This window comes from Lissotriton vulgaris, unplaced genomic scaffold (assembly GCF_964263255.1).
Source record: "Lissotriton vulgaris unplaced genomic scaffold, aLisVul1.2 SCAFFOLD_936, whole genome shotgun sequence".
In the NCBI taxonomy this organism is placed as follows: Eukaryota; Metazoa; Chordata; class Amphibia; order Caudata; family Salamandridae; genus Lissotriton; species Lissotriton vulgaris.
Window position 1 is genome coordinate 243,856 of NW_028251257.1, and position 23,080 is coordinate 266,935.

The window sequence follows — 23,080 nt, forward strand, 5'->3', positions numbered from 1 at the left end:
ACCAATCAAAACATTTTTCTTGAACCACAACTCCCATGAGCACATGGGAAAACAGTGTCCATAGCAACCAGCAACCAATGATGGCTCCGTCCGCCGTATAACTAGCCATGACGTCCTCTTCTATTCCTCTTTCTTCTCTGCTCGTCAGATAAGTCAAACCTTTTATCTTCCTGACGTTTGGTGTCTTGTGTAGATTAAATTGTTTTGCTTGTGCAATAGCGCTTGCTTTGCGGTGCGCTTGATTTGTTTTAGCCCCTCGGCAGTTCGACGTGCGTCAGGCGCTGCTTGCGCCGTCTCTGCCGTTTCCCTCATCGCGGGCTCTGTGGAGAGCGTCTTCGCTTCCCCTTAGATCCGTTGGGCGCCGCTGTTCGGGTTAAGGCTGCGATTGCGGCGCTTGCCCCTCGGATCGGTGCGCTGAGGCAGGTTTTCACCTGACTCACCAACCCTCGCCTGACACCGGGACGGTGTACTTGCGCGCCTCGTGTGCGTCGCCCTCTAGTGGCGGTTGTCAGTCACCGCACCTTTAGTTGACAGCGGTACTGTCTGAGCACCGGCGAGGGGGCTACCTTCTGTAATTGAGTAAAGGTGTTAGTGCTCTCACCCTCACACGATGCAGACTGCTGATCAGTCGGCTCCCCTCACTCAGGGGACGGAGGAACCTGGCTGTTCCCAACCACTGCCGCCGGCGGTTGGCCGCGCGTTGTCACAGGCGCTGGTTTCGGTGCTGGCTCCTTTGCGGGAGAGTGTGGAGGCCCTCACTCAGAGTATCCCCGGGGTGTTCAGTGGCGCAGTGCCTGCGACCCGCGGAACTAAAGGCGTGCAGGGGGGAGGAAAAAAGTCGGCGAAGCGTCACGCGGGGCACTTGGAGGAGTTCGACCGCCTGAGGGAATCCTTCCATAAAAGTGCGCGGACGCTTAAAAATCTACCCTGCCGGGAGGGATTCTTCCCCGGAGATGATGGCGACGAGGTCGCCCCGAATTCGGACCTGGATGATGGTTTCCCCTTGGAGGGAGAGGGTGTAACCGAGGACGAGTCCTCCTCGGACGATGAGGATGAGGGCTCAGGACGCCCTTGGCGTCCTGCGTCGCACTCCTCTGGGTCCCTGGCAGGGGATGACAAAGTCCCGGACATGTTCGACCCGGCGAGGATCTATCATCCGCGCTCGTCGGAATGGACCCCGGATCCCAAGGTGGCGGCGTACGTAGCCAGTAAAGTGCGCCAGCCCCTGGAGAAAGAGATTAGGACCCGCATGCGGGGTGAATGCCCTCGACCTAAACTGGAGGGCAGAGTGGCAGCCACTCCTGACATTGACGAGAAGCTGTACGCGTTCTTCGCCAAATTTATGAAAGACCCCAGGAAGGGTATCGATCGCTCCTGGCGCAGCTGCCAGGACAAGCTCCTGGATGCCGTGGGCCCCGTCACCCAGATCATCCAGTTGGCCGAGAGGGCCAAGGAGTCGGGGTCTCCGATGTCCACGGAGGTCGTGGCAGGTTGGGCTCAGCGGGCCCTATGCTTCCTGGGGAACGCAAACTGTGCGTTGGCGGCAGAACGGAGGAGATCCCTCCTCATTAAAATAGATCCGAAGCTAGGGGATCTAGCCACGTCAGAGGCAGGCCCTGTTGCACAAGGCAGGCTTTTTGGTGAGCCGTTTATTAGGGAACTCAACAAGTTCGTAACAACTTTCTCTGCACTCGACAGAGCACAAACGTCCATAAAGAAGATTTTTCCAGGACGGGTTTTTGCTGGGGCCGGACGAGGACGGGGTCGCTCCTCCGGCCGTCAGCCCCAGCAAGGCCCTAACAACAAGGCCCAGCAGCGCCGTAATAATGGCTGGACGGATGGACGCCAGGGGAACTTCTACCCTAGCAGAGGTGCCGGCCGAGGGCGCGGCAGAGGTTACCACGGTGGTGCAAACGCACCAGGAGGCCCCTCCGGTGAGTGTTACCCTTTTTTCCCCAGTCGTTCTGGGAGGGAGGCTTCGGGATCATCTCCACAATTGGAGCAAGATCTCCTCGGACCCGTGGGTACTTCAGACAGTCAAGGGGTTCAGGATAGAGTTTTACGGCACTCCCCTACAGAGAGTTCGCCCCCGTCCCTTGGTTTTTTCCTCCGAGGACAGACTTCTTGTCGACACAGAAATTGCAGATCTCCTCAAAAAAGGCGCGATTCGCAGAACGCGCCTGCACCCTTCGGGCTTCCTCAGCAATATTTTCCTGGTCCAGAAAAAGGACAAAGGCTTTCGCCCAGTTATCAACTTGCGAGAATTCAACGAGTGGTTGGTCTACCGCCATTTCAAGATGGAGGGCATCCATCTTCTCCGAGACATTCTCCTTCAAGGGGATTGGATGGTCCGTCTGGACCTGAAAGACGCGTATCTCACGGTACCGATCTTTCCCCCTCACAGGCGCTTCCTTCAGTTCATGTGGAACGAGAACGTTTTCGAATTTCAAGCCCTTCCGTTCGGCCTCTCGTCGGCCCCATGGTGCTTTACGAAGCTCCTTCGGCCGGTGGTGGAAACACTACGCGAGAGGGGGGTTCGGATGATCATATACCTCGACGACATCCTGATCATGGATCAATCGTCGGATCGTCTGCGGTCACACTTGACCATGACTATTGCCCTGCTCCAGGACCTGGGGTTTGTGGTGAATGCCCCGAAATCGGATCTCCTCCCGAAGAGACAAATCTCTTTCCTGGGCTTCCTCATAGATTCCGAGGCGGCGAGTCTCAGTCTCCCGCAGCAGAAGGTGAACAAGATCCGCAAGGAACTTTCACAGACCCTGAGGAAGGACAGGATCTCCCTTCGACATCTGGCCCGTGTTGTGGGCCTGCTCTCCTCCTCGATCCAAGCGATCTTTCCGGGCCCACTACACTACAGGGCTCTTCAACGCCTGAAGGCTCAACACCTCCGGAAAGGCCTGACTTATTCCGAACTCATCTCCCTCACGGAGGAAACGAGGACGGAAATGCGATGGTGGATGGAACACATGAGTGCGTGGAACGGGAGAGCGATCTTCGGATCCAGCCCGGACCTGATCATAGAATCGGACGCCAGCAGGGAGGGCTGGGGAGCCCGTTGCGGAGAGATCACAATGGGAGGCCGTTGGTCGCAAGACGAACTCCGTCTCCACATCAACTGCCTGGAGCTTCTGGCGGGCTCCTTTGCGATCAAGTCCCTGACGCAGAACAAAGTATCGTGCTGTATTCTACTACGCATGGACAACATGTCGGCGGTTCAGTATATCAATCGCCTGGGCGGACCTCGGTCCAAGGCCTTGGCGAACATGGCGAAGGACTTCTGGCACTATTGCCTGGAGAAGCAGATTTCTGTCTCGGCGGAATATCTCCCAGGCACGCAGAACTCGATAGCGGACTGGCACTCCAGAAACTTCCTGGACTTCAGCGATTGGAGGCTGCACACAGCGGTCTTTCAGGCCCTGCAGGGAGCGTGGGGTCCATTCACGCTGGACCTGTTTGCCTCCAGGCTCAACCGTCAACTTCACAGGTTCGTGAGCTGGAGGCCGGACCCGGAGGCGGTCGCGGTCGATGCCTTTTTACAGGACTGGGCGACGGAACAGGCGTACGCCTTCCCTCCGTTTCTCATGATTCCTCGAGTAGCGGCTCAAGTTCGCCGCCAGCGAGCTTCCCTGGTTCTAGTGACCCCCTTTTGGCGGGCTCAGGCATGGTTTCCCTCACTGCTGGAGCTGTCTTGGGACTGTCCAATTCGACTGCCCTCGTTTCCGTCGCTACTTTCGGGGCCCCTGGGAGAAGGGCACCCGCTAGTACTTCAAGGGACCCTGGTCCTCATGGCATGGAGGATTTCCGGGGTCGGTGGCAGGACGACCGCCTTTCGGCGGGAGCAGCAGAGCTCATCAGCAAGGCCTGGGCCCCTGGTACGATCAAAAGGTACCGATCGGCTTGGCAGCGGTGGCGTCGTTGGTGTCTGGGAAGACACGCCGATCCGGTGGGGGCCGACATTACCCTCGTTCTGAATTTCCTGGCTGAACTGTCCGACTCGGGCTTGGCGTATCGGTCCATTAATTCTTTCCGGTCCGCCATTTCGGCAGGACATGTTCACGTCGATGGACGCCCGGCGGGAGAACGCCCTTGGGTTTGCAAACTTATGAAAGGCGCCGGGCTTTCGGTTCCTCCCGAGCCCAGGTACTCCAATCTCTGGGATGTCAATATCATTCTCAGGTTCCTTACCTCTTGGCGGGATAATAGCTACCTGTCTAGGAAAGAGCTGTCAGCGAAGCTGGCTATGTTGCTGTGTCTGATTTCGTGTAAACGAGTCTCTGACGTGCGGGCGCTAGACGTCTCGGCACGCGTATTTACTCCGGAAGGGGTAACGTTCACAGTGGCTAGGCGTACAAAGACTAGCATCAGGTCAGTATCGTACCCATCTTTCTCAGATCACCCTAAATTGTGTGTGGTGCGTTGCCTCAAGGCGTATGAAGACATGACCGAGGATTGTCGCCCACCGGGAGAGCGTCAACTCCTCATTGCTCTGAGGAAACCTTTTAAAGCGGTTTCATCCCCGTCTATTGCCCGATGGGTCCGTTGGCTTATGGCCGAGGCGGGCATAGATGTGACCACGTTCGGAGCTCACTCTGTTAGAGGTGCCATGGCTTCTAAAGCCATTCAGGTAGGTGGTAGGTTGGAGGACATTATGGCGGCAGCAGACTGGTCCTCGGAATCTACCTTCAAAAAGTTTTACTTCAAGCCTATCTATGGCGCAGCAGAGCTTGTTGTGGATAAGCTTTGAAACTGCATAATCCTCGCCTCCGTCCTGACATAGAATGCGAAATTTCCTAGCTAACGTAACGGAAAGTTTCAATTCTATTAAGGACTAGGAGGCGAGGATTATCCCACCCGAGCCGGGGCGGCCTCGTCCCCCCCGTGTACCATCGTATTTCAGTAAGTACTACTTTTGAAGTGTATTGCAACCGTGTTATACTATGCATTGTGAAGATCACTGTTTTTGACCATGTCAGTTAACTGATTTGCTAACTATACTGTTTATGCATGAGTCATGCTTCGTAGTTTTCTACATGCTATGTATTGATGTGCCTCGCTTCTGGTCAGAAGGACTGGATAACGTTTTCCTTATTTACTTTAGGACACGACCAGAAAGAATAAGGTGTGTTACGAAACGGTCTGCCTCACAGAGAAGACGAGGAATAGAAGAGGACGTCATGGCTAGTTATACGGCGGACGGAGCCATCATTGGTTGCTGGTTGCTATGGACACTGTTTTCCCATGTGCTCATGGGAGTTGTGGTTCAAGAAAAATGTTTTGATTGGTTTTTCTTTGAAGTGCTGATTATAATAAAGAGAAGAAAGGACTGCATAATCCTCGCCTCCTAGTCCTTAATAGAATTGAAACTTTCCGTTACGTTAGCTAGGAAATTTCGCATTCTGAAGAGGTTCATCGTATTATCACATGAATGATATCATCAGTGATGTGATCAGTAATGTCAAATGAGATGTCATCAGTGATGTCATCAGTGATGTCATTTGAGATGTCATCAGTGATGTCATTTGAGATGTCATCAGTGATGTCATCAGTGATGTCACTGACCATGTCATGAATGATGTAATATGTGACATCATCAGCAGTGGATTGCGGGTGCGCGATATATAGTTAGTGCAACTAACTATATATGGAATTTCAATGGTTTTGTGTGAGTAAAATAAGGTTTTGTAAATGAGAATTCCTAACTATATATGGTCTATAACCTATGGTTTTTTCAGTGAATATATATATATAAATATATATATATATATATATATATATATATATATATATATATATATATATATATATATATATATATATATATATATATATATGTAAAAGCTCCACAAACGCCTCTTCCAGAACTACACAAGAACGGCGAGGCAGGCAGAGAAGGAGACGGACCACGAAATTCACAGGTTCTTGGCTATTTATACATTCACTGAAAAAACCATAGGTTTCACACACGTTATAGTTAAAAATTGGCATTTAAAAAACCTTAGAAATTCACTGAAAAAAACATAGGTTTCACACGTGTTATAGTTAGCTGGACCTTTCACTCATACAAAACCATTGAAATTCCCCCGTTATAGTTAACTATAACTTGCGCGCCCGCAATGCACTGCTGATGACGTCACATATTACATCACTCATGACCTGGTCAGTGACATCACTCATAACATCACTGATGACATCTCAAATGACATCACTGATGACATCACTGATGACATTATCCAGTAAATGTGTATTTCTGTAAAGTTTAAATATTTTGCATATATATCTATGCCAAGGTGTATTGAAGAATGAGTGCAGTGACCCAGGGAAGGTGCCGACCATCAGAGAGCCGCTGTCAGTGTTCTTTCTGTCCCGGGGCTGAGGAAGTCATCAGGTGGGCTGCACTGAACGCTGCAGGGACTCCATTTACCAGAAGCCCCTGCCCGACCTGTTCCACCTGGTCCGCGTTCGCTGGTCAGTCCCGCCCCCTGGACAGTGTGTGCATTAAAACCCCCAGTGCTGTCTTTCAACTGGGAACTCTCTTTGTTTGTGGCCGTGAGGAGCGCCGTCATCAGTTTGGAGTTTCTGGAGGAGGAGGAAGCCTACGTCTCGCACCTGGACCCAGGGAAGGTGCCAACCATCAGAGAGCTGCCGTCAGTGTTCTTTCTGTCCTGGGGCTGAGGAAGTCATCAGGTGGGCTGCGCTGAACGCTGCAGGGACTCCATTTACCAGTAGCCCCTGCCCGACCTGTTCCACCTGGTTCGCGTTCGCTGGTCAGCCCCGCCCCCTGGACAGTGTGTGTATTAAAACCCCCAGTGCTGTCTTTCAATGGGGAACTCTCTTTGTTTGTGGCCGTGAGGAGCGCCGTCATCGGTTTGGAGTTTCTGGAGGAGGAGGAAGCCTACGTCTTGCAGCACCAGCTGCCCGGGTGCCGCTTCGCACCTGGACTCAGGGAAGGTGCCGACCATCAGAGAGCCGCCATCAGTGTTCTTTCTGTCCCGGGGCTGAGGAAGTCATCAGGTGGGCTTCGCTGAATGCTGCAGGGACTCAATTTACCAGGAGCCCCTGCCCGACCTGTTCCACCTGGTCCGCGTTCGCTGGTCAGCCCCGCCCCCTGGACAGTGTGTGTATTAAAACCCCCAATGCTGTCTTTCAACGGGGAACTCTCTTTGTTTGTGGCCGTGAGGAGCGCAGTCATCGCTTTTCAGTTTCTGGAGGAGGAGGAAGCCTACGTCTCGAGCACCCGCTGCGCGGGTGCCGCTACGCACCTGGACCCAGGGAAGGTTCCGACCATCAGAGAGCCGCCGTCAGTGTTCTTTCTGTCCCGGGGCTGAGGAAGTCATCAGGTGGGCTGCGCTGAATGCTGCAGGGACTCCATTTACCAGGAGCCCCTGCCCGACCTGTTCCACCTGGTCCGCGTTCACTGGTCAGTCCCACCCCTTGGACAGTGTGTGCTCTACATAACAGTTTCGGGCCACCGCTGCGTGGGAGCGCGCGGGAGCGTCCCGGGAGAAGCCCGGGACAAGAGCGGGCGATCTGTGACCGTTAGTGGCCAAAGGAGGCCGGGCCACCCCTCTAAATCCCCGGACTTTGTAACCAACATAGATCAGGTGATTTTGATCCGGTTTTTGTAACTAATTGTTTAAGTAATTATTGACTGTCGGACATTGTTATAACAGTTTCCCCTTAGTTTATAAATTCCCCCAAGATAGACCATGGCCCGTATTAATGAAATTGGGGGATCATTACCGTCCAAACTTAGTGGGGGAAACATCATTGGTACACTAGATGGTTATTTCACCAGGGCAGTAGCCGTCCTGGAACGAGAAATAGCAATCACAAAGGAAAGGTTATCATCCGAATTTCTTAGCGCCAAAAGATCATCCCTGGGCAGTTTTCTGAATAGTGTAAGCCCCGAGAGGCGAGTTAGCCTACGCCTCATTGATTTAGGGCTATCAGAAACTAGTATCGTCTCGGAAGAGCAAAGCATTATCACACTGGGGAATAGCACACAGGATAGCATAACCTGCAAAGGTGACAAAAAACAGGGTAACACACCCCCCATAAAGACCAAAGTATGTCCTGTAGTTGAGACAAGGTCAACCCGCAGCAAACCACCAGGGAAAAGAAAACGGTGTGGGGGCGGCCCAAGATGCAAACAGACAAAAATCCCTAAGCTTATGGCTAAAAAGACGAGCTCCCCAGGAACCAACAGTCAAACACAAGCCCCTATGCATCATACTAGTGCTCCAGCTCCTCTTAATACTAGGAACCATCCCCTGCCAAAAAGACCATCACTGATTACTCAGGGAGAAACTAGCTTGATTGGACAGGTAGAACACCTGGTAAGGTCACTCACACTCCCTCTTACAGAGAGACTTAGAGTGGTTAACGCAAATTTAGAAAAGCTACAACAAATCACTATAGACAACAATCACTTGCTTCAAAAGTTAGCGGGTAGCAAGAGGTTGTCAGGTGATGAACAACACCTAAGCTTAAGGAATGGTACCAACAATTTAACTAAATCTACTGCCACCCAACCACCTACAGCACCACCCTCTAGAAACTTGTACACGAGGGATATAACAGGAGCTGACAGAAAAGGTAGTCCAGAAAGCCTGGGAGGCTGTTGTAATATACAGGGAGGCCCCAAACTACCTTCAGTAGAGGTCCCACAAGCAGCCACACAGCCTTCGGACCTACACACCCTAACAGCACGACCCAAGGTGTGGGTAATCGATCCATTCTGCACCTGCCCCCTCAGAGTACCCCATTAGTAATAGTACTGGGGAATGTTCCATCTTTGCCACTGGAGGACTTCCCACAGATTAAAAATAAAGTCACCCATTGGCTAGGAAATAACACCTATAGTGGCCAAAATATAGGGCACAATATAATCATGGCACGCCGAGTATCGTGGGTGGGCCGTACTAGGAAAAGCAGAGATGGTGACTAGTTATAGAAAAGGAATAGATGGTTGGAACACAATTCCGGTCATGTCGATCAGAGGAGAAACGAGGGGTGGATCGGAAACTATCTCACATATGGAGGTCACAAATAGATTTAACATCCTTTTAGGTCTAAATGACTGTGACTGACTGAGTGGCTCCGCTGCCTACCCCTCCTCTCTCTACGGCCCTGGTCCTCAGCTTGACTGTCCCGCATTACCCAGGGGCAACGCGGCGTCAACTGCTGATACTGCTTTGGATAATGCGGGCTCAATGGGTTTATCAACGGGAGCAGGCAATATATCTATTGGCACAGGGAGTACAACTACACAAGTTGGTCAAGCTGACCAATTACCATTCAAACTAAGCGGAAATTTGGAAGTTAAATTGATGTCCTGGAATATAGCAGGTTTAACCCGGAATCTCCAGGATAACATCTGGTCTAATTACTTTGACAAATATGATATAATACTCTTACAGGAGACCTGGTCCTTGGGCACTCCACATAGGCTAGGATATAAAACCTTCTGCTGTGAAGCTATTCCGTCTGTAAGAGGAAGGGCCTCTGGGGGATTGGTGATTTGGATAAGAATCACCTTGGAAATTGAAGGCATTTCACTCTCTATTCCATCCCAAGACCTTTTGGGGGTTAAATTAGTGACCAGAGAGAAAGAGGCCATGTATTTAATAAACGTATACAATAGGCCAAGCCCATTAAATAAGGAATCTAGGGTGATAGATCAACTTGATTCTTATCTTGACACACTAGGCTCTAATTTGCAGATAATTGTAGGTGGGGACTTTAATTGCAAATATTAGCCTTTATTGGGCCTGGATGGTTTATTTGATGAGCAGGATAAGGCTAATAATATCTCTGCCCTAGATAGTACTGGGGAGGTAAAATGCACGGTTGCGGCAACCCAAATTTTACAACTAACTGTAGGACACCACCTAAGCGCATGCAATGGTCGCTTCCAGTCAGATAGACCATCGGCTCCTACATTTTGTAGAGGAAACTCCAAATCTCATATAGATGTTATATTTGTCTCCATAAGTCTGTGGTATTTAATTGTTGATTTCAAAGTTGATTCCAGGACGGAGAGTGATCACCTGCCGTTACAATTAATTTTAGAACCTCAGCCCTTTATATCTAACATAGCTGAAGAAGCAGCGTCTAATGGGAATGATGGGGAACTTCAGATAAGCAATAATAGGCGCGATTTAAAATGGCCATATATTTTAGGCAAGGAAGCTACTATGGTAAGCATCTACAATACTTTTGAAGACATTGTTGCAATTTATCAGGATCTCCCATTAGGTGACCATGGTGTATTAGATATGCACTATCAATTGGTTGACGCTCTAACACCTCTCTTGAGTAAAATCTATGAGAAGGATGAAAGCCCTAACATTATTATCTTAGAATTAGGTAATCCCTGGTATAACAAAGAGTGCCGTTTAGCTAAGACTCTTTTGATTCAGGCAGTAAAGACCAAGAATTCAAAGGGAATAAGAGATAGTAGACATGCTTATAAAAAAATCATTTTCCAATCAAAAAAAGCATGGGATGAGGAAATCTGGGCTGATTTACTCACGGCAGCTAAAATGAGGGACCAATGCACCTTCTGGAGTCTAATATCCAAGAGGAATAAGACCGGTAGAACCTCTAAGGATCTCTACTTAGATGAAAAAACGTAGAGTGATCATTTTTCTAAGTTATATTCGCAAAATGAGGAGAGTTCGTGAATAGCAGAACAAGAGGTTGTAATAGCACCAAGGCCAGCTAATTTATACTTTAGTTTAGAGGAGTCTGTTCAGGCGATACAGGCCATTAAAGCAGGGAAAGTCCCAGGACCTGACAAGATTCCTGGTGATCTACTAAAACACGACATAGAAGTCTGGGGTCCATACATAAACTTTTTATGTCATTCCATAGTAGCAGGCACGCCAATTCCTGAGACTTGGAAAGGGGCAGAAATTGTAACAATTTTTAAAAAAGGGGATCGTTATGACCCAGCGAATTATCGCCCAATTAGTTTAATTGATCTCATACAAAAAGTGTTTGCCAGGCACATTTTAAATAGACTCTTAGAATGGATGGAAGAAACCCAGGTATTGTCTAAATATCAGGCAGGGTTCAGAATAAAACCTAGCACTATAGACCAAGTATTTAGGTTTACATGTATTTGCTGGAAATACATCAATATAAGGAAGGGCAGTCTGTATGTTGCTTTTTTGGATCTGAGGGCTGCCTTCGACCATGTCCCTTGCACCCTTTTATGGGAAACATTAAAAAACATAGGGGTTCCAGGCGAATTACTTGAAGAACTAATCAGACTTCATACAGGAAATTACGCCACAGTAAGATGGGGGAAGGGAGGGGAGGTAACAAAGGCCATACCGGTGAGACGGGGCGTACGCCAAGGCTGCGTGTTGGCACCTACGCTCTTCTCGCTGTATGTTAATGATATACCAATATATTTGGGGAATTGTGATCATTAATCTCCAAAACTTGGGGGCGAAGCGATCTCAGCATTATTATTTGCTGATGACACCATCCTCATTTCACAGCCCCCAAAGGGACTCCAAAATCTGGTGAATTCCTTCTATAGTTACTGCGTGGAAAAGGGACTAGAAATTAATTAATCAAAAACCAAATACATGTCCATAAACCCTCAAAAATCTTTTAAGAAAAACCTGGCCTTAAATAACCAAAAACTGGAATATGTGGGAAGTTTTAATTATTTGGAAATTATGCTGGATAGTAAGTTATCTTGGAAGGGGCATCTAGAAAAGAGCAGGATAGCTTTTCGCCAAAATTCGATGCCTGTCCTAAAAGTACATGGTGGTAGCCAATCTAAGGCTATCACACCAGCATTGGAAGTATTTAAAGCAAAGGCCCAATCAGCTGGACTTTATGGGGCTAAGATTTGGGGGCCATCCTGTAAAAAGAATTTTGAACGGGATGAAAATAATTTTATACAGAGATTGCTTACCCCAGAGCTGATTAACTATAGAAGTGGTCTGATAGAAATTATGCAGATTGATGGACACAAGAACATTGCCTGGTTAAAACATATTTCATTCTGGGCAAATAGGCTAGGGTTATCCCATTATTGGGAAGAGCCCTTGAGCCTGACACCTTCTTGTAAAAAGCTTTTAAAGTCTGCTTTTTGGTCTTATATTAATAACACATCACTACACAGCTCATCGACTGGTCCATTAACCCAGAAGTTCCTAACCTTTAAGGATGTTGTTTCCTTTTAACCCTTCATGGACGAGATAGGACCACCATTAGCAAAAACTTTATTCCTGCAATTTAGATATGGGGTCCCGCAGATACATGCAAATAGGTCCAGGTGGGGGGGAAACAAGGGAATTGACTTGTGCACTCTTTGTACACAGCAAGCGAAAGAGGATGATGTTCATTTACTCTTCTTTTGCCCGGTATACAAGTCACCCAGGGTTCGCTGGATTAGATCTTTATGTAGAAATATGGGAGTTAGGTCATGCAATGAAGCCGAACGCATATTGAAATCCAACGCTTCTCAGGTGGTGGTGTTCTGCATAACTAGGTTTCTATACAATGTTTACCTGACTAGGAAGAAGGCTGGGTTAAAAGTATAGTGCAACTGACTACATTTTAAGATTTTAAGATTTTAATGACCTCCGTTTTATATTTTGTATACATTAATTGTTGGGTAACGTGTAAGGGTGGACGTAGTTCGCGTAGTAGCGCTACGCGAAGCTACGCGAAGTGCACTTCGCACTACGCAAACTTCACGTAGCACTACGCGAGCTGCGTAGTAGCATGTTCGCACTGTGCAAGATGCGTTTTCAATGATTGCACAGTGCTGACAAGCATCCGGCACTGTGCAATCATAGAAAACGGCATCTTGCACAGTGCGAGCTGTAGTTTTTTGCTGCTCGAGTAGATTATTACTCAAACTGCAGCTTTCTCAACGCGAACTGGTAGTTTCTCATTGAGAGCGGTCGCGAGCATGCACAACCACTCACAATGAGAAACCTTACCTCCCTGCGTTGAGAATCACATGACGTTCAGGACCGCGAACAAGCAAAAAATGAGCGAAAAATGAGCAAAAAATTAGCGCTGCACTACGCTACGCTGCACTGTGCTACGTGCAGCTCGCGTAGTGCGAAGTTGCGCAAACTTCGCAAACTCTGCGAGTGTAGCGTAGTGCTTCGCCCAGGCCTAGGCTTTTAGACTATTTTTATCTTATTTATGTAAGTAGATTGTAGGTTTTAGGGCCTAATTCATAAAGTGGACAAGTTGTATATCTGTTTCTGCCCTAAACTATTGTAACCTGCCCATGGGATTACTTGATATGTAATGTTTTTATCTTGTTGCTTTTATGGCTAAAGACAGCCGAAATAAAGTTGAAACAAACAAACAAACAAAAAAGGCCCATCTGCCAACAGAACTCTACCTTTTTGCCAAGTTTGGTGTAATCCTGTTCAGCCGCTCGGGCTGTAGCCCTGGCTAAAGGCCCTATGGAAAATTGTATGGGGAAAACATGTTTTGGGACCCCTTTTTTCTCAGCCCCCGCTTCACGAATCACCCCCAAACTTTCAGGGAAGGAGCGGAGCGGAGCAGGCCATCTTCTTGGAGAAATTCACGAAGATTCGTCCACCGGCGCCAAAGTTATTCCAAATAGAATGTTGCGGATTTGCTATGGAAACTAGGTTTTAACTATAACTACCTACTGGCGACCGCCAGTAGGTGATATATATATATATATATATATATATATATATATATATATATATATATATATATATATATATATATTACCTACTGGCGATAGCCAGTAGGTATATATAGTAAGGATTTTTTTCCTATGGGACTTTTGAAAATTCTATGTCTAATAACTTTGGCGTTTGTGGACGGAATCGGCTGAAATTTTCAGGAAAATGGCACATTTTGTTTCTGAGCAGCTCCTGAAAATTTGGGGGGGGTTCGTCAAGGGGGGGCCGAGAAAAAAGGGGGGTCCCAAAACGCGTTTTTCCCATGTTAATTTCCATAGGGCGGTTGGACTCACTTTTAGCCCGAACGGCTGAATGGATTTCCACGAAACTTGGCAAAATTGTAGGGACTGTTAGCCCGATGTGCCTTTGCTAGGTCTCAATATATGTGCTTCAGTGGATTTTGAGAAATTAACGTTTAAATCAAGATATATATCTGTAACAGCGCTCCGGGCAGCTATCCGGTTAGCGAACCTTTCGCGTATCGGAACTTTGCAAAGCGAAGCTGATTGGCTCTCCGGTGTCTGTCAACATTCTAAACAGTCCGGTGCGGCCGCCATCTTGTCTCTCGGTAGGATCGAGAGACAAGAGGAGGCCAAAACAAAGGGGGAAATGAAGGAAAGGGGGCAAGGTAGACCCCTCCTGACCCCCTAGGATTGATGAGGGGGATATTATAGAGCCACGCCGGGCCCAAAAAAAAAAAAAAAAAAATCCGATTTTTTCGCCGTAGAGACGCGTCTTGGTAAGCGAACCGGGCAGCTAACTGGGCAGCTAACCGGGAAGCTAACCGGCAGTGTAACGGGAGTCTGAGGAGTAGCTGATTGGCTGTCAACATTGTAAACAGTCCGGAGCGGCCGCCATCTTGTCTCTCGGTAGGATCAAGAGACAAGAGGAGACCAAAACAAAGGGGGAAATGAAGGAAAGAGGGCAAGGTAGACCCCTTCTGACCCCATAGGATTGATGAGGGGGATATTATAAAACCACGCGGGGCCCAAAAAAAAAAAAATCCTGAGGAGTAGCTGATTGGCTGTCAACATTGTAAACAGTCCAGAGCGGCCGCCATCTTGTCTCTCGGTAGGATCGAGAGACAAGAGGTGGAAAAAAAAAGGTGTAAATGAATGAAAGGGGTCAGGCAGACCCCTCCTGAACCCCTAGGATTGATGAGGGGGCTATTAAAGTTCCCTGCGGGGCAAAAGAAAAAAAAATTGTGATTTTTCGCGGTAAAGGTGCTTCCTTGTACGTTAACCGGGCAGCTAACCGGCAGCGTAACGGGAGTCCGACATATTGTGTTTTTTGAACGTTTGTGATATGTGCACGTGTGGATTTTGTCTAATTAAGGTTAAAAAAATATATATATATCTTTAAGCGTGTTCTGGCGCGCTTACGTTTTGGGTTTGGTTTGCGCTGCAGAGACGATACGTCACGGTTATGCGATGCATCATGAGGCGTCTCACGGGCTACGTGATACGTCACTTAATAAAGAATATATTTTACAGCTATAGATATTAGCTTTTAAAAAACCAATGAAATTCACAGAAAAAACCATAGGTTATAGACCATATATAGTTAGGAATTTGCATTTACAAAACCTTGAAAATTCACTGAAAAAACCATAGGTTATAGACCATATATAGTTAGGGATTAGCATTTAAAAAACCTTATTTTATTTGCACAAAACCATTGAAATTCCATATATAGTTAGTTGCACTAACTATATATCGCGGACCCGCAATCCACTGCTAATGATGTCACATATTACATCATTCATGACATGGTAGATTATTACTCAAACTGCAGCTTTCTCAACGCGAACTGGTAGTTTCTCATTGAGAGCGGTCGCGAGCATGCACAACCACTCACAATGAGAAACCTTACCTCCCTGCGTTGAGAATCACATGACGTTCAGGACCGCGAACAAGCAAAAAATGAGCGAAAAATGAGCAAAAAATGAGCGCTGCACTACGCTACGCTGCACTGTGCTACGTGCAGCTCGCGTAGTGCGAAGTTGCGCAAACTTCGCAAACTCTGCGAGTGTAGCGTAGTGCTTCGCCCAGGCCTAGGCTTTTAGACTATTTTTATCTTATTTATGTAAGTAGATTGTAGGTTTTAGGGCCTAATTCATAAAGTGGACAAGTTGTATATCTGTTTCTGCCCTAAACTATTGTAACCTGCCCATGGGATTACTTGATATGTAATGTTTTTATCTTGTTGCTTTTATGGCTAAAGACAGCCGAAATAAAGTTGAAACAAACAAACAAACAAAAAAGGCCCATCTGCCAACAGAACTCTACCTTTTTGCCAAGTTTGGTGTAATCCTGTTCAGCCGCTCGGGCTGTAGCCCTGGCTAAAGGCCCTATGGAAAATTGCATGGGGAAAACATGTTTTGGGACCCCTTTTTTCTCAGCCCCCGCTTCACGAATCACCCCCAAACTTTCAGGGAAGGAGCGGAGCGGAGCAGGCCATCTTCTTGGAGAAATTCGCGAAGATTCGTCCACCGGCGCCAAAGTTATTCCAAATAGAATGTTGCGGATTTGCTATGGAAACTAGGTTTTAACTATAACTACCTACTGGCGACCGCCAGTAGGTGATATATATATATATATATATATATATATATATATATATATATATATATATATATTACCTACTGGCGATAGCCAGTAGGTATATATAGTAAGGATTTTTTTCCTATGGGACTTTTGAAAATTCTATGTCTAATAACTTTGGCGTTTGTGGACGGAATCGGCTGAAATTTTCAGGAAAATGGCACATTTTGTTTCTGAGCAGCTCCTGAAAATTTGGGGGGGGTTCATCAAGGGGGGGCCGAGAAAAAAGGGGGGTCCCAAAACGCGTTTTTCCCATGTTAATTTCCATAGGGCGGTTGGACTCACTTTTAGCCCGAACGGCTGAATGGATTTCCACGAAACTTGGCAAAATTGTAGGGACTGTTAGCCCGATGTGCCTTTGCTAGGTCTCAATATATGTGCTTCAGTGGATTTTGAGAAATTAACGTTTAAATCAAGATATATATCTGTAACAGCGCTCCGGGCAGCTATCCGGTTAGCGAACCTTTCGCGTATCGGAACTTTGCAAAGCGAAGCTGATTGGCTCTCCGGTGTCTGTCAACATTCTAAACAGTCCGGTGCGGCCGCCATCTTGTCTCTCGGTAGGATCGAGAGACAAGAGGAGGCCAAAACAAAGGGGGAAATGAAGGAAAGGGGGCAAGGTAGACCCCTCCTGACCCCCTAGGATTGATGAGGGGGATATTATAGAGCCACGCCGGGCCCAAAAAAAAAAAAAAAAATCCGATTTTTTCGCCGTAGAGACGCGTCTTGGTAAGCGAACCGGGCAGCTAACTGGGCAGCTAACCGGGAAGCTAACCGGCAGTGTAACGGGAGTCTGAGGAGTAGCTGATTGGCTGTCAACATTGTAAACAGTCCGGAGCGGCCGCCATCTTGTCTCTCGGTAGGATCAAGAGACAAGAGGAGACCAAAACAAAGGGGGAAATGAAGGAAAGAGGGCAAGGTAGACCCCTTCTGACCCCATAGGATTGATGAGGGGGATATTATAAAACCACGCGGGGCCCAAAAAAAAAAAAATCCTGAGGAGTAGCTGATTGGCTGTCAACATTGTAAACAGTCCAGAGCGGCCGCCATCTTGTCTCTCGGTAGGATCGAGAGACAAGAGGTGGAAAAAAAAAGGTGTAAATGAATGAAAGGGGTAAGGCAGACCCCTCCTGAACCCCTAGGATTGATGAGGGGGCTATTAAAGTTCCCTGCGGGGCAAAAGAAAAAAAAATTGTGATTTTTCGCGGTAAAGGTGCTTCCTTGTACGTTAACCGGGCAGCTAACCGGCAGCGTAACGGGAGTCCGACATATTGTGTTTTTTGAACGTTTGTGATATGTGCACGTGTGGATTTTGTCTAATTAAGGTTAAAAAAATATATATATATCTTTAAGCGTGTTCTGGCGCGCTTACGTTTTGGGTTTGGTTTGCGCTGCAGAGACGATACGTCACGGTTATGCGATGCATCATGAGGCGTCTCACGGGCTACGTGATACGTCACTTAATAAAGAATATATTTTACAGCTATAGATATTAGCTTTTAAAAAACCAATGAAATTCACAGAAAAAACCATAGGTTATAGACCATATATAGTTAGGAATTTGCATTTACAAAACCTTGAAAATTCACTGAAAAAACCATAGGTTATAGACCATATATAGTTAGGGATTAGCATTTAAAAAACCTTATTTTATTTGCACAAAACCATTGAAATTCCATATATAGTTAGTTGCACTAACTATATATCGCGGACCCGCAATCCACTGCTAATGATGTCACATATTACATCATTCATGACATGGTCAGTGACATCACTGATGACATCACTGATGACATCTCAAATGACATCACTGATGACATCACTGATGACATCTCAAATGACATCACTGATGACATCACTGACATCTCATTTGACATTACTGATTACATCACTGATGATATCATTTATGTGATAATACATCTTCAGACTCTAATATAACCTTAGATACACTCAGTGTAAACAGGCACTCACAGACTGTCACACATCCATGGAGTTACTCACACACCTAGTCAGTCATGCAAAGAATCAATCACATCTCCATTTCCTCAACTATACAGTTATACACACCTTACTTATTCAAACATATAGTAACACATATTTACTCTCTTATACAATCCTTGATACAAGTTCACAATGATTCATACAGCCACTCACACATTCACTGGCTCTTATGTTCAGTTATTTATATATGTCAACTCTCACATGGAGTGTGTTTTACATATGTACTTACTTTGACATGTAGCACTGAGATATCCATTCACTCACCAATATACTCATGCACACAGTCAACTGTCCATACAGCTGTTTCTACATGCACTTTTGAACCCATACACCTAGGGAATCAACTGCTCACACATCTATGCACAGAGTTATACACCTCCCAGCCACCCACACACATACTCAGTCTCCCATACAAATACTTGGGCAACCATTCAATAACCCATATAGTTACTGATATAGCTACTGATTTAAACATGCAGCAGTTTACAGAACAACATAAATAATGATTGCCAAATTAAGACACTTTAATCACTAACCCATACACTCAGTGAGACACATTTAATCATTCTCTCATACAGTCAGTCATGCACCTACTAAATCCTTCATCCAGACACTTATACATCCACTCATTCTTCAATATGTAAGACATATTTTAACTTTACAGAAACATACAGTCACTGGGTGTTGTCATCAGTGATGTCATCAGTGATGTCATCAGTGATGTCATTTGAGATGTCATCAGTGATGTCATCAGTGATGTCACTGACCATGTCATGAATGATGTAATATGTGACATCATTAGCAGTGGATTGCGGGTCCGCGATATATAGTTAGTGCAACTAACTATATATGGAATTTCAATGGTTTTGTGCAAATAAAATAAGGTTTTTTAAATGCTAATCCCTAACTATATATGGTCTATAACCTATGGTTTTTTCAGTGAATATATATATATATATATATATATATACTAGCAGCCCGTCCCGACGTTGTCCGGGAATGAATTGCTGCCGGCCAGTAGTATATTGTTTGGTAGGATTTCGTTTTGATAGCATTTATTATCTGTGACAGGCCTGTGAAACGCTCCGATTCACAGTGCACTGCTGATGCACTTAAGAGTGCCCGTTCAGTAGTGTGTGAACTCGAGTTTCCCTACTTTATTTTTCCTTGCAATATTGTATAGCGCGAACTCGACCACATGGCCTGAGCACAATTTACATTACAGAAGAACACATTAATTTGTGGTAGGCACGGGGAGACAAAGTGATTTGCCTGGAATCACAGGATGTTGAGCTGATGCCGAGATTCGAACGTAGCTCCCAGCTCTAAAGTTCGCAATTCTAGAACTGCATGAATAGTAAAAGCATGTTTTTTTTAAATGTTTGGATAAGGTAAGTATGGGTATAGGGGTATATGTTTTGGGGTACTGAGGTATATGTTTTGGGGTGTTTGGGTATTTTAAGGGTTCAGATATAGTTTTGAGTTATGGGGTACAGGGGTAGTTTTAGGGTTTAGGGATAGGTATGGGTTTTGGGGTACAGGGGTATTTTTAGGGTTCAGAGCTAGGTTTGGGTTTTGGGGTATAGGGGTATTTTTAGGGTTCAGGGGTAGGTTTGAGTTTTGGGGTACATGGGTATTTTAAGGGTTCAGGGCTAGGTTTGGGTTTTGGGGTACAGGGGTATTTTTAGGGTTCAGGGCTAGGTTTGGGTTTCGGGGTACAGGGGTATTTTAGGGTTCAGGGGAAGGTTTGGGTTTTCGGGTACAGGGTTATTTTTAGGATTCAGGGCTAGGTTTGGGTTTTGGGGTACAGGGGTATTTTTAGGGTTTATGGGTAGGTTTGGGTTTTGGGGTACAGGGGTATTTTAAGGGTAAGGGCTAGGTTTGGGTTTTGGGGTACAGGGGTATTTTAGGGTTCAGGGGTAGGTATGGGTTTTGGGGTACAGTGGTATTTTTAGGGTTCAGGGCTAGGTTTGGGTTTTGGGGTACAGGGGTGTTTTTAGGGTTTAGTGGTTGGTTTGGGTTTTGAGGTACAAGGGTATTTATAGGGTTCAGGGCTAGGTTTGGGTTTTGGGGTACAGGGGATTTTTAGGGTTTAGGGATAGGTTTGAGTTTTGGGGTACAGGGTATATTTATAGGGTTAAGATGGTTTAGTGTTTAAGGGTGTTGGGGTATTTGAAGTAGTAAGGGTGGGTTATGATTATGGGGGGCAGGGGTATTTAAAGGGAGCAGGGTGGGATTAGCACACAATATGAGACATGGCATGAAGGGCGGAACGTACCACACGCCCTCAGCATTTGTCACGCCCCCAGCACACGCCCACAGCACAACGCAGACACGCCCACAAGGGACTACTTTGCTGGCACGGTTCTTTTACCTTCTAAATGTGTATGGTGGGCCTCTGCATAGCCTATGTCCTTCTGCTGTAACTGCCCTTTCCAACGCTGTATTGGGTGTTGTGATTGGTGCTGTGGTTCCTGAGATTACCCGCCTCAAAGGTTTGGGCTCTCTCTTTATTATATTAGAGGGATGTGTAGGAGTGAGCAAGACTCTCTATCTACGTGTATACCTCACTTCACTACTGCATCTTTACCTTTAACTCTGTCTGCCGTCCCCTGGAATACTTGCCAGTAGCACTGTCTTCTGGGAGTTGAAGTTTCATTTGTACCACCATGGTTGAATCAATATGTGACTTGGGGGCGGGAGCTTACTTACCTTCCAATGAGGGTGGTACTGGACATTTTGAAGATGCAGGCGGGGTCATCACGTGTCAGCAACAGCAACCGAAGAAGGCTTATTGCCGAAATGCATTTTGCTACGCTGTCTTTCATTAAACGGCTCCTGCACAGTTCCCTTGTGTGGCCTCTTCTCCTTTCCTATCTGCGAGGAGTGCTGTTTTTTATTTAATTCGCGCACATGCCAGAGGTGCGCTGGAGGCTCCGGTTCTACAAGTGGCAGAAATCAGCTGGCACCTGCTTCCAAAGCATCTGTGTTTCCCGTTTCCCGGACCATTTTCTGCCCGCTTTGAGTGCTGTGTTTGCCTCAGCCTTCTGCCAGCTGGCAGCTTGTTACTTAACGAGGAGTCGGCTGCATTGACTGTTCAGCTCTACATTTTGGTTGAACTTTTGGCTGCACTACGCTCGAGGCTTGAACTGAGAGGGATGTGTAGGAGTGCGCAAGACTCTCTATCTACGTGTATACCTCACTTCACTACTGCATCTTTACCTTTAACTCTGTCTGCCGTCCCCTGGAATACTCGCCAGTAGCACTGTCTTCTGGGAGTTGAAGTTTCATTTGCACCACCATGGTTGAATCAATATGTGACTTGGGGGCGGGAGCTTACTTACCTTCCAATGAGGGTGGTACTGGACATTTTGAAGATGCAGGCGGGGTCATCACGTGTCAGCAACAGCAACCGAAGAAGGCTTATTGCCGAAATGCATTTTGCTACGCTGTCTTTCATTAAACGGCTCCTGCACAGTTCCCTCGTGTGGCCTCTTCTCCTTTCCTATCTGCGAGGAGTGCTGTTTTTTATATATATATATATATATATATATATATATATATATATATATATATATATATATATATATATATATATATATGTCGAAAACCAATCCAACAAAGAAAGGCAGAGGCCGCAGTAGGGAAGCAAGACGGAGATTCTTTATTCCAATTAACATGGCAGCGAGCGTATGCATTTCGGCCGTGTGGCCTCTTCAGCGCCCAGAGTGAAACAAGTTCGCTCCGCCTCCATCGGTGATTGATATCACCTGTGAAAAATCCTGAAGTGTCGAATTTGACTGCAAGTCCCAGAATGCAGTTGTGAGTCAGGATCGGGCGACCAAGTGGTTGCGCAAACTTCTGGGTTCTGTGAAATCTTCAGCTGATGTCCTCCACTGCCTACAGGAATATGGCATCTCCTTGAGTCCCCTGACTGCACAACCATCTCCTCCAGGGATCTCTTCAGCGGGGGTAAGTATGACTGTGCATCTCACCCAGCGCGGAATACAGTGACTCCGACACCGCTTCTTTTTCCGCCTGAATTAGAGAGGTGGCACTGGGTCTTTTCAATAACTTGAAACAAAAGTACTGCTGCCGAAACACCAACGCCAGTATAGACCCAGGCATCTTGTGTGCAGGGACCTCTGTGGTACGCTGCTGGCTGGCGTTGCATAAATGTCAAAAACCCCTCCAACAAAGAAAGGAAGAGGCCGTAGTAGGGAAGCAAGACGGAGATTCTTTATTCCAATTAACATGGCAGCGGGCGTATGCATTTTGGCCGTGTGGCCTCTTCAGCGCCCAGAGTGAAACAGGAAAAGGAGGATTAATTGCAAGGTGTGTCTTGTCCCAACATTAATAGTACAAGTTCGCTCCGCCTCCATCGGTGATTGATATCACCTGTGAAAAATCCTGAAGTGTCGAATTTGCCTGCAAGTCCCAGAATGCAGTTGTGAGTCAGGATCGGGCGGCCAAGTGGTTGCGCAAATTTCTGGGTTCTGTGAAACCTTCAGCTGATGTCCTGCGCTGCCTACAGGAATATGGCATCTCCTCGAGTCCCCTGACTGCACAATCATCTCCTCCAGGGATCTCTTCAGCGGGGGTAAGTATGACTGTGCATCTCACCCAGCGCGGAATACAGTGACTCCGACACCGGTTCTTTTTCCACCTGAATTAGAGAGGTGGCACTGAGTCTTTACAATAACTTGAAACAAAAGTACTGCTGCCGAAACACCAACGCCTGTATAGACC

At 46.7% G+C, this 23,080-nt stretch overlaps 2 protein-coding genes across 5 annotated transcripts in view; both read left to right on the top strand.

Moving 5' to 3' along the window:
* Window positions 1-23,080, top strand: part of LOC147662962 (uncharacterized) — a 260,578-nt gene that overhangs the window by 219,873 nt on the left and 17,625 nt on the right. The window contains exon 3 of one of the 4 annotated variants that reach the window (XR_015305453.1): window positions 5,120-5,319. The exons of 2 other annotated variants lie outside the window; for them this stretch is intronic. The gene's annotated coding sequence lies outside the window, so the exon portion shown is untranslated. Of the gene's footprint in view, window positions 1-5,119; window positions 5,343-23,080 lie in introns of those variants that run through there. One more of the 4 variants, XM_086950748.1, reaches the window with a different exon arrangement.
* Window positions 182-5,108, top strand: LOC147662963 (uncharacterized). Its single transcript, XM_086950746.1, has one exon. The coding sequence runs from the start codon at window positions 611-613 to the stop codon at window positions 4,763-4,765; it is 4,155 nt and encodes a 1,384-aa protein (XP_086806872.1). The 5' UTR covers window positions 182-610; the 3' UTR covers window positions 4,766-5,108.

Bases quoted from the DNA above. Each gene is read 5' to 3' on its own strand.
- LOC147662963 (XM_086950746.1), top strand. From the start codon at position 611: ATGCAGACTGCTGATCAGTCGGCTCCCCTCACTCAGGGGACGGAGGAA.